At 40.8% G+C, this 13,946-nt stretch overlaps 1 protein-coding gene across 2 annotated transcripts in view; it reads right to left on the reverse strand.

Annotated features, from left to right (window-relative positions):
* The window catches only part of SH3GL2 (SH3 domain containing GRB2 like 2, endophilin A1), a 101,950-nt gene that overhangs the window by 13,500 nt on the left and 74,504 nt on the right, over positions 1–13,946 (reverse strand). For both annotated transcript variants that reach the window (XM_055791194.1, XM_013302553.3), the window contains exons 2-3: positions 7,535–7,603; positions 5,241–5,313 (exon numbers count right to left, since the gene is read on the reverse strand). In XM_055791194.1, the coding sequence (XP_055647169.1) occupies positions 5,241–5,313; positions 7,535–7,603 (142 nt within the window). The remainder of the gene's footprint in view (positions 1–5,240; positions 5,314–7,534; positions 7,604–13,946) is intronic.

Genomic DNA, 13,946 nt, shown 5'->3' on the forward strand with positions numbered 1-13,946 from the left:
ATTTTATTTCAGATACACAACTGAGATCGGAAGAAGGCATACAATTATCATAATTAATGAAAACAAAGACAGCAAAGACAGAAGAACTGATTTGTTTGATGACGTGTTTTAGGGAATTTTTGCAAGTACAGAATGTGACTGGCCTGCAGAGAGTGAATTAATTAACGGCACTTGACTTCAAATTTTTCCAACTAAATCCCACTGCCAGCAAAGCTGACTCAGTGGGTGTTTCTATGTATGTTATTGTGTGTGCTACAGGAAGGCAACTATGCATGCCTCTATCTTGCTCCTTGCAAAGGCTTGACTTTGTAAGTTGCTCTTATGAGTTAATATTTCTGTTTATAAAATACTAGTAGCTCACACTGTTGTCTGCTGATTCCATTGCTCAGAACTTAACCTTGCACACATTTCTGCAACAAAACAAAAACATTAGCAGACTAGAGCCAACAACTGTTTTGCTCTTAATTTGTTGAAAGTGCATATCATGAGATGTTTTTTGTTGAATGTTTTGCTTTGTGACACGAAAATGTATGCACAGACATAGCCACAGAGACAGATACAGAAAAATCAGGCAAGTGTTGCAGTACTTACTTTGCCTGACAAGTAGCTATGAAAGGATAACATATTTTTAACATATAGTACTTTTGTTTTCATAAGCCTACTCACTACCCTTGAATGCTGCCAGACCATGCTTTTCAGCATTTGAATTTCTTGATGCCTTCAGTTTCTACCCAGTACAAAACTACTGTCAGCAGACTGGCTGACTGTTCAGTATAAGAAACTTCATTTTAATGAAGTGTCTGGCCTTTAAAAATGGCATTGAAATGATAGTGGCAATGGGAAAATACAGAAGCATAAAAAAACCGTAAGGCCCAAACAAAATCAGTCAGGGGAATGGAGGCAACAAGCTGAATTAAAGCAGGAACAAATGGGGGCGTATGTTCAGAAAAAAAAGAAAAAAATGTAAGTGGGAATATAAAAAAACTGAAAAGGCTATATTCTGGACAGGTAGGTAAGAGTAGAAAGCAAAAGATACAGGAAAGAATGAAAGAAATGAAAGGACAATAAGGTAAGGGGGAAGAAATAAATCATGAAGAGAGAAAGGTAAGCATGAAAATTTCATGCTTCAATGATTCGTCTAATCATTTAATAATGATTACATTAGAATCCTGATTTAGTAGGAAATATTAGAACACATCCACCAATGGTCTCATTCCACTTTTCTTCTTTTAAAGTTGGCTCCAGCAGCTTCCATGGGAACAGAGGTAAGTTTGTGCTCAGTCAATCTAAAATCCCATCTCGAGCTCTTGAGCCCTTTCATTTCCGTTGCTTTACTGTGCTAGTGCCACACGCTTTCTTCTCTATATTTCACCCTGAGTGAGGACAGGCAGAGATGTATACATGGAAGTGACCTGAATGCTTGATTCTTCTCCCATTTGTACTCTCTCTCTCTCACTTTCATGGTGTCGCTAATTATTTGCCTTAATATAAAGTGTTAACAGAGCCGTGGCAAACCCTAAGAATACTGCCAAAAGAGTTCAGAAGAAACTTCAGCAGTGGGTTCAATTGCTCATACCTTGTACTTTCAATATTGTTGATCCTGCATCTTCTTTTTTCTTGAAATTATGGTCATGTACACCTGCAGTGAAAGTCTTTGAGCCTTCACCATGCTCAGCTTCAGTTATTTTCAGCTGTCCTTCAGGTTTTTATATTATAATTGGGAAGTCTACAAAGCTATCTTTCTCATTCACACTAACCTCAGATCAACATCTTTCAATAAATTCACTTTGTCTTTAATATTCTTTTCCTTTCTCTTTCCATCCCTTCCCTTCCCCCTTTCCTTTTTCTTCCAGCACTGATTAACTGTTCAGTGAAGTTAGACAATGCTGCATACTTCATTTATTGATCCTTCAAAACACCATGAAGCCAGCTGATCTCTAGCACTGCAGTACCATGTTATCCAAGCATATTGATGTTTTCTGGGCACATCTTACTTATATAAGTAACAGAATGTGTGCTCCATCCCAAACCCTCTTCTCCCTGCCAAATCCAGGCAAACTTTTAAAGAAACTCTTCTGTTAAATATTGCTGTTAAAGATTTTTGTTTAATTAAATTTCCCTCTTCCGCTGTAATTTTTCTATTTTTTATGAAAATGAGAAAGCAAACAGGAGATACTTGAAATCAGCATTTTTGATGCCCCAGAAAAATAGTAATACAGTTGCAGGGACAACTTTAAGAAGGAAATCTTCCATGTAATTCTTCTCACTATAGGGAGCCTTTTTGCAACTGGCATAAACAACCTAAGATCAGGTGAGAACTGAAAAGAGTCAGTCCTCTTTTCCTCCAACTGATACCACTGCCCAGCCATGGAATTAATAACATGATCTCATTTGATATGCAAGAAAGTAAATCTTCCTCTTGCCTATTACAATTTTAATTTTCTGATATCACTTGCACATGCCGCAAGCAGATGAAGCGATGTGTAGCTAGAATATGGAAACTGCTCTTTCCTGCGCACTACAAAGCAACATCAGCTTGAGTTGCCTGAAATCACACTGTTGGCTACCTCCAGAAATTTTGCTCTCTGCCATTGCTGTGAGCCTCTTTCTTGATTCACAGCAATCATAATCAGTCAGATGTGTCAGGAAGGAAGCCAGAGAAGCACTAAACAGCCAAAGCTTACTATTCAGTCTATGTGATGTTGCACAACAGCAGCTTGACAGTAGTTAACAATTTTATCACTAGCCCCATAACGTTTATCAATCCTATTGTTTTTCCTGCAGAGTGCTTGTTGACAATGGGCAATGAAGCTGTAGACTCAAGTCATAAATAGTATTTCATCTGTTGACATAGAAACCGTTCTAGCTGCTCCTGAATTTGTAAATATTATTCCTACTTTTTTCAATCCACTGGCAGCATCATCAAATTACCCTCTTTTCCTCTGCAATCTAACATAAAAATATCACCAGTTAAGCTATACCTGCAACAGCCCTTCATCCTACCACACTGGAGTTCACACTGGTTCAAATTTGTTTCCAGCTTATAGGAAACAAATTCCTAACACTGAATGACTGAATTTGGTCTGTACTCCCATGAAACTTGAAGACATTTATGACAGGCAGAAGGCCTCATCTTCATGCTAATTTTGCACAAGCCTAACTCCACTGACACCATCAGTGAAGCTGGCATTGACTTATGCTAGTATGAAAACTCTTATGTTCCTAGATCACTAAGGAAATCTTTAAGTTCTTCAATTGAAAGGTTTACTTGATTATAACAGCTCCAGATCACCCCCTACTTGTGAGGCTCCTTTGGCAAGAGAGGAGCATGTAGCTCTCCATCAGCCCAATCACAAAACTTTTCTTTCATCTCCCCATGAAAACCAAACATTTATTTCTATTTTAAAGGCTCAATTTAGTCATCTCTGATTATGTCTGGTCATCTGCCCTTTTTCTCCAGTTCAGCATGACCATCCTTTTTTGCACCGTCTAAGGAGGATGGTAGATCACTAGAGGACCAGGTGAAAGGTGTTATTATGTCTCCTCCTGTACCCTGGAGGAAGTTGCTTCAGAAATTTGTCTTTCTTCTTGTGGTCTGCGAGGACTGCCTGGTGCTTGTCCCTCACACAGGGTGAATGACTGGGACTGCAGAACAAAGGGATGCCTCATGCAGACATCCTCACTGTGCCTGTCCTGATCCCCACCCATGGGCTGATTGCCTGGCCTTGGCCTGTCCCCATACTCAGGACTCGGGTGTGGTGGTTGACCTTGGCTGGACACCAGATGCCCACCAAAGCCACCCTATTACTCCCCTCTCCAGCTAGACAAGGGAGAGAAAATGTAACGAAAAGCTCATGGATTGAGATGAAGACAGGGAGATCACTCAGCAATTATCATCATGGGCCAAACACACTCAGCTTGAGGAAAGTAGTTTAATTTATTGCCATTCAAATCCCAGTAGGATAATGAGAAATAACACCAAAGCTTCAGAACAGCTTTCCCCCACCCCTCTCTTCTTCCAAGGCTCAAGTCCACTCCTGATTTCTCTGCCTCCTCTTCCCCTGCAGCACAGGAAGAATGGGGGTCGTGGTCCGTTTGTCATCTCTGTCACTCCTTCCTCCTCAAGAGGAGGGCTCCTCACACTCTGCTCCAGCGTGGGGTCCCTCCCATGGGAGACAGTCCTTCATGAAATTCTCCAACAGGAGTTGTTCCCATGGGCTGCAATTTTTCACAAACTCTCCAGCGTGGGTCCTTTCCATGGGGTGCAGTCCTTCAGGAACAGACTGCTCCAGCGTGGGTCCCCTGAGGGCATCACAGTTCCTGGCAGGAAACCTGCTCCAGACAGGGCTCTTCCCTCTGTGGGTCCACAGGTGTTCCCATGGGTTCCAGCCTCCTTTGGGCATCCATGTGCTTCAGCGTGGGGTCCTCCGTGGGCCACATGGGACAGCCTGCCTCACTGCTGTCTTTCACCATGAGCTGCAGGGGAACCTCTGCTCCAGCACCTGGAGCACCTCCTCCTGCTCCTTCTCCATTGACCTGGGTGTCTGCAGACTTGTTGCTGTCACATATTCTCACTCCTCTCTTCTGCTGCAATTTGTTGCTCAAGGGTTTTTTTCCCCTTCCTAAATATGTTATCACGGAGGTGCCGCCACCTTCGCTGATGGGCTCAGCCTTGGCCAGCGGCAGGTCCATCTTGGAGTCAGCTGGCTCATCTTCTCACAGAAGGCACCCCTGTAGCCCTCCCACTACCAAGCCCTTGCCACGCAAACCCATTACTACATCAGGGAGGTGCCTGACGCCCAGGGCTGCTGCTGCCCCTGTGCCCCAGGCCACCCTGCTCCTGGCTGGAGCAGTGGGATGGGCCCTGGCTGCCAGCCTGTGCCCTGCCATCCCTGGGGAGTCTACAACCACCTCCATCGCCCAGGGAGCCCTCCATGCACACAGCACGGGCATTCAGATGCCTGCAGGTAAATACATCTGGTTTCCAGGCATATGCTGCCCCCTTAATTAAAGCAACACACAAAAGGAAAACAACCCTTCCAAAGACAGTCTCTGTACCCCTGACAGCACAACACAGAAGCCTGTACTCTCCCTGTCTTCTACCTCACAGTAAATTCACCAATTTTGTGTTCATCTTAACTGCACCAGTGAGGATGAGATCTGTCAGATTACATACTGGTGAGAAAGAGTATTTTCAAAAAGTGCTACAAATACTGTGTGAGACTGTGAAATTACATTACCTGGATTGGGCTGAAGGTACTCTATTGTCTTTGCCATTATTTCCACAACTGCCCTGCTGGTAACATCCACTTTCTAAAGGACAGAGAGTTAAACAGAAAGAAATGAAAAAAAGATGTTAGACAAAAGGAAGATGTTCTCCTTCTTTCTTTTTCTTCTAATAAATTCTTTTAACTCTTGTAATAATTTTATTTTTGTATCCCTGAGAACAGCCATGGTACCAGAATGGTAATAATATCTGGAAAACTACCAAAGCATGAGTCCACTATTTCCGTTTATAGCACATCCATTCTTAAGTGAGGCCATTAGCACAGAGTACATAAGGATGTGTTAGGAATTCCGTTACAACTCACTGTACCATGCTGATACTTCACATCACACTGTGAAGCGTCCACAAGAGGGAGAACTTTTTGATAGAATGATCACTGAAAATTATTTGAAGAATTAGCCACCCTTGATACCCTAATAACTGGCAAAATGAGGGGAAAGCTGATGTCAATCAAAACCAACTACCAATGATAAAATGGGCTGTCTATCTCTTTCCGAGTGAGGTCTGGTAAAAATGGGGTAAGGAAGGCTTGGTACCGCTCAGTTTTCAGTTTCAAGAAACCTATCAGCATGGATGCACTGACCATTTATTTCCCCTGGCTGACTCCATGGAAAATTATTTTGTATTTAGGAATTTAAAATACTTAGAACCGAATAGCATTACTTTCTTCTACTGTAATAGGAATTCTTGCTTTTTTAAGAAGTATGCTGCATTAGCTTCCTAAGCTGCATATAGCAAAGTATGCAACTACTCTCCCTCCCAGAATCAGGCCTCAAAGAAAAAAGGCAGATTTGGGGATCCCTGTAAATTGTCCTGTACTCTGCATTTATGAAGACACATTGCATTTCTCTGCAGGGTAACTTGAGTGAACTCCTTTACCATAATGGCAAGTTCCTATTTTAAAAAAAAAACACCTGAGACAGGTTGGTTGCAGCATGCTGTGACTTACGTTTTCCTGTTTCCTGTTGCCACTGCCATCTGCCAGGTCCTGCTCTATGCTTTACACAAAGAAGCAGAAGGAGGTCTGCCAGCCCTGGGTGACTGTAGCTGAACTGTCTGGTAAGGAGCCCAGAAATGGCTAGAAGGCTGCGGAGGAGAGTGGGGGCAAGGGAACAGAAGGCTGGGCATAGGCAGGAGTATGTTCACTGCCTGCAGAAAAGCTGGCAGGGGATACAGGGCCAGGTGGGGAACTGGGAGGCAGTCAATGAGTTTACTCCATTCTCTTCTCAACTCTCAGTGCTCTTATCTCCTGGGCTGCCAACGCATGCCACCCACAAGCACTACCTGGGACTCACCCCTGGCTGTTGCAATGTCCTATTTTCCACTCTAAACCTTGCATCAGTTTTCTGAATCTTCGTTAACATGTTCCAGTTCTGACAGCAGTGCCTACACTTGTGGCACATTCAAAGCAAAGCTGGGCAGAAGGAGAGAAACCAGCTCTGCTGTACTTTCACTGTAAAATGTAAAAAAAATACGCCCTTCTCCTTTATTTTCCATTAAAGGCTTTTTTCGCCGTCTCACTATACAAATGTACAGATAAATAGGCTCTGTTTATCTTGATCAGAGTTCTATGTCAGATACATCCCCTACAAATCACCTAGCAGTAGTTTGTGTTACAAGATTTGATAGTACCTTTCAAAATCAAAGCCAGAAAAAATCCTGCCCCTACTGATCCTTCCAACTGAAGTATTACCACCACGCACAGCTGGCTCTTTTTCATCGCCTGCACTCCACAAAAATGCTCAGTGCTACCACTGCCAGCCTCACGAAGCAGACTGTTGGGGGATAAGCCCCATCTACCCACGGCACTCGGCCAGTGGAGGCTGCCTAACAGGATTTCTGAACCTGAGAATGAGTATCCCAGTGCCACTGTCAGCCCCATTTGGCAGCTAGCTCTTGCTCCTCTTGACTGATGGTCAAGCAGCTGAGAACTACAGGCACCCTTTGCTATTGGAATTGCCATCTTGTAGATGGACTCTCTGTTTTCAGAGATCTCCTACAATGGTTTAACTGAGACTAATCTGTAGCTTACCTGAACCTCAGTCTCTGAATGAAATATTATAGAGTGCAATATATTACCTATGTCTTGGTTAGAAAGAAATAAGAAATGGAACGCTTGGTCCTGCTGAATAAATTTAAGTCTTTCAAAATTATTTGAGTCATCCAGGGACAAAAACTTTGAAATTCCTGTCCTAGAAAGAAAAATGAATGGCAATAATGAATATACACATCTGTATTTAGACTTACCCTTTCCATTTCTTTGAAGTCATCATCTAGCTTGGTTCCTTCTGCACCTCCTACTTTTTCACTCACTTTCTGCAGTTAAAAAAAGAACAACAAACACATTCAGCAATAACTGAAAAATCTAGCCACTTTTCCTGAGGAGATGTTTTTTTTTTTTCCTGTATGTTGGTACAACAGTCAGACGTATTATTCGTTTTGAAAAATTTCAAACACATTTTAACTTAAGTTAAACAATCAGAAAATAGTATGTTACTGCTTAAGTCTCACAAACCCAATCTTCTGCTGGTGTTAGAAGTACATCCTGTTATGTCTTTGCAAAACCACACCTCTATTCCTCAGTTGAATGAATGTCTGTATCTCAGAACTTATCAAGCAATTAATCAACAAGGACAGTTCTGTATTCAGCAGACAGAAATATCCATGGTTGTGTGTATTGATGAAAAAGGAGGTGACTAGATAGAATGAACTGGGGAAGGAGTCAAGGCACTAAAATATTTCTGAATATTTTATGTGGGGATGAAACATGGCCCCAGCTGCTTTGTCCAGTGGGTATCAAAGCAACATCAACAGTAATAATCATGCCTAAGCACAAAGCAAGAAGAAGATCCCAAGGCTGACCCTAGCTACACAGAAGACAACAGGCACCCATGCCTAAGAACTGTCAGAAACATAGTGATTCAAGACACAGCCAGACCTTTGTTGCTGAAAATTGGGTTTATAAATAAAAGAGATAGATAGATATGGAAAAACCCACATTCACACCATGCAAGAGCTTGAGGTTAACAGGAGTTACACATAACATATCCAGCTGACAGATCTATTAAAAAGAATGAAAAGGAACTTTGGTGCAGTATCTTTAGCAATAGTCCTTTTTTAAAAAAAATACTCAAACTAATTGGAAAATGATTTTGTGCTACTTTTTCATTTCCCTAATTCAGTGGAACACACCGAACTGAGTTTCCCCTTACTGTCAGTAAAAGTGACAGTAACATATTTGAATGGTAACTGCTATGCAGCATCATTCAAAATAGATTTTAGCAATTGCACTGTCAGTCACAAAGTGTTTTAGTGGTGTAATTCCGTAACTAAGTCAGGTGCATATGATCCACTGAATGTACTAATCATTCACTGGGCTTGTATTTGTCACAAGAAATTCATCAGACATATGACTTTCTGTTTTCTATCCATTTTTAGCTTTTTGTACTGAACACATAATTTTACAAACTTTCCTAGATGTCTCTGAATCATCTTTAGACTGTTTTAACTAAGCGTATCTACTGATTTCAGTGAAGTGACTCCTACAATAAACACGGAGAGAGAAAAGAAAAACAGTACTTTTTTTTCTCTTGGTTTCAATCACTGTGTTAACTCTTCCATAGCTTGCTTTTAGTATAAAGAAGAGGAGGAGTCACAGTCAATCACTTACATGCCATTAACAAAATCCAGACATTCGATTAATTTCAAATTCGCTCCAGTTCACTCCAACAAAGCTGCAAGTTCAGCACGGCCAAGCACTTATTAATGCAAGCTATAATTATCTGTGCAATGGGAAATGGCTACCAGCTCTGTTTGTTTTCTGTCAGCTCCTCGAAAATTAGTTCCCAAAATGGTGCGCTAATGAGACATCAATACTATGAAACATCCTGAAAAAACAACAAACTATACTTATCCCTTCTTTCCTATACAGAAGAGATGTGCAAATCCATGCAGGCACTTTCCTGTCATTAATCTGAATGCATATGAGTTTGTGTGGTCTGTATTAGTGAACTTATGCCTTACAGATATTAGCGAAGTGCCACAAAAAAATCATAGATCTTAAACTCACTGCTGTTAGGAACAATTCTGCAGTGGACAATGGATAGACTCAGTGTCCTAAAAGGTGCCACTCATTTGCAGTTTCTGTGAAAAATGGTAACAAAAGAAGCACAAATGACCAGAAGCTTTCTTCACCAACCCATGAATGGACCTCCCACCACATATGATGTGGCAAAATCTGCACAGGAGCTTTCTACCATAAAGGTTGTAGGTCCTTGAAAACAACAGTATGCAAATATGTTAGTACTTAAATATGCAAACCAGGTTTTTAATAACTGAAGTTGAACTCTAAGGATACAAAATACCCAAAGGTAATTAATGTCCCAGACCTTTTTAGCGGTAGCTTTACTTTTCATCACTTTGGGATAATTTCATAGTTGATGAGAATTTCCAACAACATGGCTTATCATTTCCACAGATGCCCTAAAGATCCCATCTCACATCTGCAAACCATAGCAATCACTCCTTCCCTTCATATTCATCGTTAGTCTAGCTAAGGAACGTATGACACATTCTTAGTGTGTCTACAGTGCAGCTATAGTGCAGCTCTGTAGCCTGATGGAGTGGTCCCACCACTATGTCAAAAAGGTAGGTCATCCTTCTCTTCTAAACATGCTTTCCACTCTTGGTCACTTTGTAAATATTACTCTCAGAATCACCGTCATAAGTCACTCATGTAAGGTGACTAATAAGGCTATGTACCAAGCAGAAAATTCATTTTTAAAGCTCTGCGTCAGGTACTGTCACTGACAACAGAAGTGAGTCAAAGGAGTGAGCGGAGCTGTGAAGTCTTCAGCCCTTCTGGAGCTGGGTGAGTCTTCTTTCAGGACAGTTACCTCATAGGCCCTCAAGGAAGTACCTCCACCCCCATTATCCAGACAAAAGTCTGATTTGGAAAAGCACTGACAGACCGCAGGAAGAGAGCAGCTGAACCAAAATCCCACTTGAAAATTTAAATACTGGTTTTCTTCTTGAAGGAGCCACTCAGCAGTCTGCCATGAGAATTCAAATTAAGGATTCAAATTTAAGAAAAAACCCAAACATTAAAAACTAAACCCTCAAAAATTCTTGCCCCTTAGGGCGGAAGGGGGAAATCTACTCATAGGAGAATACTAAGCCCTCTTTGCAAGGCCATAATCTGAAGGTGACAGGTGGGAGCAGTGGGCCTGAGAAAAGCAGCCTAAGCATCTGCAACAGAGCCCACATCTATCTCATCACTGTATTGCCTAAATTTAGAGATATTCTACAGCCCTTTTCTACCCATCCTCCAAATGAACTGTTAAAGCATTTCATTAAAGCTACCACTCCAGCATTCTCTAAAGATTGTCAGATTTTATTATTATAGGTCATGAAGCTGTGCCAGTTTACATAAGCTGAGGATCTGCTCTGGAGCTAAAGATGTGAAGCAGCCAGAAACATTGCCAGCTAACAGTTACAGCTAGCCAGAAAACAAAAGTCGTCTTTGCCATGTCGTTTGAGTCAAGGTTTCAGGGTTCTTGCTTTACAACAGAATGAAAATTAGGCCCTTTGAGTTGTCTTTAAAAATGGCAATACTGCACCCTTTCCTAGTCACATGGAAGAATCAAGACCTAATCTGATACCACAGCCAACATTATTTAGTTATTTTGTGATCATGCCTTCTCTTTCTAATATTGATTACCTATTCATCATTATCTGGGTAAGGGGGAAATGTCATGAAAACATTTTCGTGCAGCAAAAAAATGCAGACCTTTTCTACACCTATTGCAGTTGGGATTGCCATATTTTATATGACTGAAAACAAGTGCTATGTGTCTTCGTTCAAATTCCAGTTTTATGAAGATCCCACTTCCAATCAGGCAGAACGTTAACATCTGGTGGTCAGAATGGTTTCAGTAGGGACAACAAAACTGGCATGAATGCTACACTTGGGGGGGTGGGCAGGAGGGAAATAACACTTTTTTTTTTTTTTTCCCTGGCAGATAATATTTAAAAGGTGGGGGTTTTTTGTAAATGCTGACAGGATCTGGAATATAAACCATAGTGGCAGGAATGTGGTTTGGTAGACGGATTTGATGTGAAACAACAAACCTTGTTAGGTATTACTTATGGAGCCATTTGCTCCATTTTTCATATAGTTGTTCAATTAAGATTTTTTTTGTACTGCTATGTCATGACGCACCACATTGCACAGGACAAAAAAAATTGCTTGTGCAGTCACTATGAATATACTAAAAATTCCAGTTGCCTTTTATAGAATACACTGACGATCACTTGTACAATACTCCACACAGCAGTCCTCTAATGACGGTATGAATCTGACGCTGTCATCTCTCACTACTCACAAGATATTAGCATAAAACTATTAACGTAAATGTACACTAGATAGCTATTCCTTAAGAATTATGCTCTTCAGTACTATGACACTGCAGCATACTAGAGTGCCTGCTGAACAAGTTCACGCAACTGCTACAAGAAAGCCTTACACAGTATGATATGTTACTACCCAAACCTGAAAATGCAGCAAGATCAGCATTAAACTACTTAGTTTAATGTAGTCACCTGAGGCTGCAGCTCTATTAATTTCATTAAATACTAGTTTGGTAGCACATATAGAAGGCACCCTTGCTTCTATGTAGAAGCAGAAAACCAGTTTTGAATACATTACCACCACAATACACTGTCTTTGCCTACGATGCAAACTGAATGCCCAGTTTGCAAAGCCGTCACACCTCCGTAAGACTGAAAATGAACAGTCTCTTTATGGCATTCATCCATAGCTCCAACTACAAAGCACAGCAACATTTTAAAGCACACAGCAGACTGTGATCTACTTCTTTATACCTTTTATCATTACTGCAATCCTAGACTAGTTTTCCCATTCAGGTATTTTGGAGATCGTCCTTCCACAATGTTCCTTATCTACCACATAGTTCTGTTTCCATGGCACAACTTATCTATTCCTAAAAGGAAGGCTGTTGGCACTATACTCCTATAAAATTGCCACACAGTGGAAAGGGTGGTAGGAACAAAATTTTATTAATATGAAAGCTACAGGAAACAGTAATGAATGGAGATGACAAATTCATGCTGGAGAAAAATAACACTCTCTGTAGCTCGTGCTTGATAAATGCAAATCACCCTGTTGATTCCTCATTCCTGATTGCTTAGTGCCTGTTCCACAGATACAGAAGAACTATAGTTCTTCCGTGCAGTTTTTGCCTTTTTGACTTTTGCCTGGAACTGTAAGCGTTCATGTTCTGGCAGCACAGAGACCAAAGTATCTTCAGGTTTGTTGAAGATATTCAAATAGGATCTAAAACACTGTGATGCTTTGTTAGCTTTGCAAACACGAAGAAGACATAGCCGACTTGCAAAAGAAAGTAGTGAGAAATACAAATTTTAATGGGAAGTCTGTCATTTATTAGGAAGAACTCTGTACACATAGTGAAGGTCTGCCAATACTGTAGGCTTTAAAACATTTGAAAAAGAACGTTTATAAAAAGTACAGTTTCTAACCAAAAATGGGCTTTCTATCCTTTGCCACTTCACATACTAGAGTAAGACAACACCGCTTCTTGCAGGCTAATCTTTCTTTCTGTTAGATCCTGCACAGTTTGGCATTTATAGTATCAGAATTTGTTACCAAAGAAAACACGTGACATCTGCAATTCAAATTTATGGTCATGGCCCTGGTTCTCTGCAGATAATGAGGCATACTTCCTTGTGGCAAATCACACTCTTAGCAATAACAGTAAGCAAGAGATTTTCTGCTGATTTCAGATAAATTAGGATAAGGACTAAAAGAAAAGAAAAACAACATCTCAAAAGCATATGTAAATTAGCTGTATTTTAGACTTCTTCTCCAATTGACATCAGAATATAAAAGAAAAGAAGGACCTTTTTCAGACTGGTCTGGAGATAGCTTATCTTCAGAAATACTAAAAGGCTATGGAAAACATCAGTGTTGGATCATAGCACTCTACCTTGTTCTGGAAAGGAAATTAACATCTGATTTCAACCGAGGTAGAGCGACTTTGCTCAAGCTTTTCCAAACTGCCATCTAGATGAGGTAATTCATGATTTACAAGCTAGATGATCCACTATCATTAGTTTTGGAAAGCTTCAGGAAACTCAACATATTTGATAGACCTCATCAGAAGTGTCTGATTAGCCTTACACTGACATTGCACTCATTTGTCTGAGAAACTGAGCAAAACCACTTTCATTAAACACAAAAGATTTCACAAGACAGGAAAGCTTACCACCCTCTCCTTTGCATTTAAAATTCTTTGAATTTTATTCTGTTTTTCTTTTAATTTGTAAACATCTTGTGCAAAATAGGGGCTGTCAATAGGTCATGGCATGAGAATGTAGAACAAGCCACTTCAGTAGTAAAATGACAGTAGGATCCCAACTTCACACACATTTAAGATACAGTAATGCTCATTTACATTTCATTAGTAGATTTCTCTTCTTCAGCTGAGACTGCTACGAGGGCAGTCCACAATGCCAGATGGAACTCATCAGAACATTCTCAGTGACTCCACTGCTACAACAGAAGCTGTAAGGGGTCACGAAGACAGTGCAAAAGGGGAAAAAATGAGAGATCCATGAATCT

The sequence above is a fragment of the Falco peregrinus genome, chromosome Z, assembly GCF_023634155.1.
Source record: "Falco peregrinus isolate bFalPer1 chromosome Z, bFalPer1.pri, whole genome shotgun sequence".
In the NCBI taxonomy this organism is placed as follows: domain Eukaryota; kingdom Metazoa; phylum Chordata; class Aves; order Falconiformes; family Falconidae; genus Falco; species Falco peregrinus.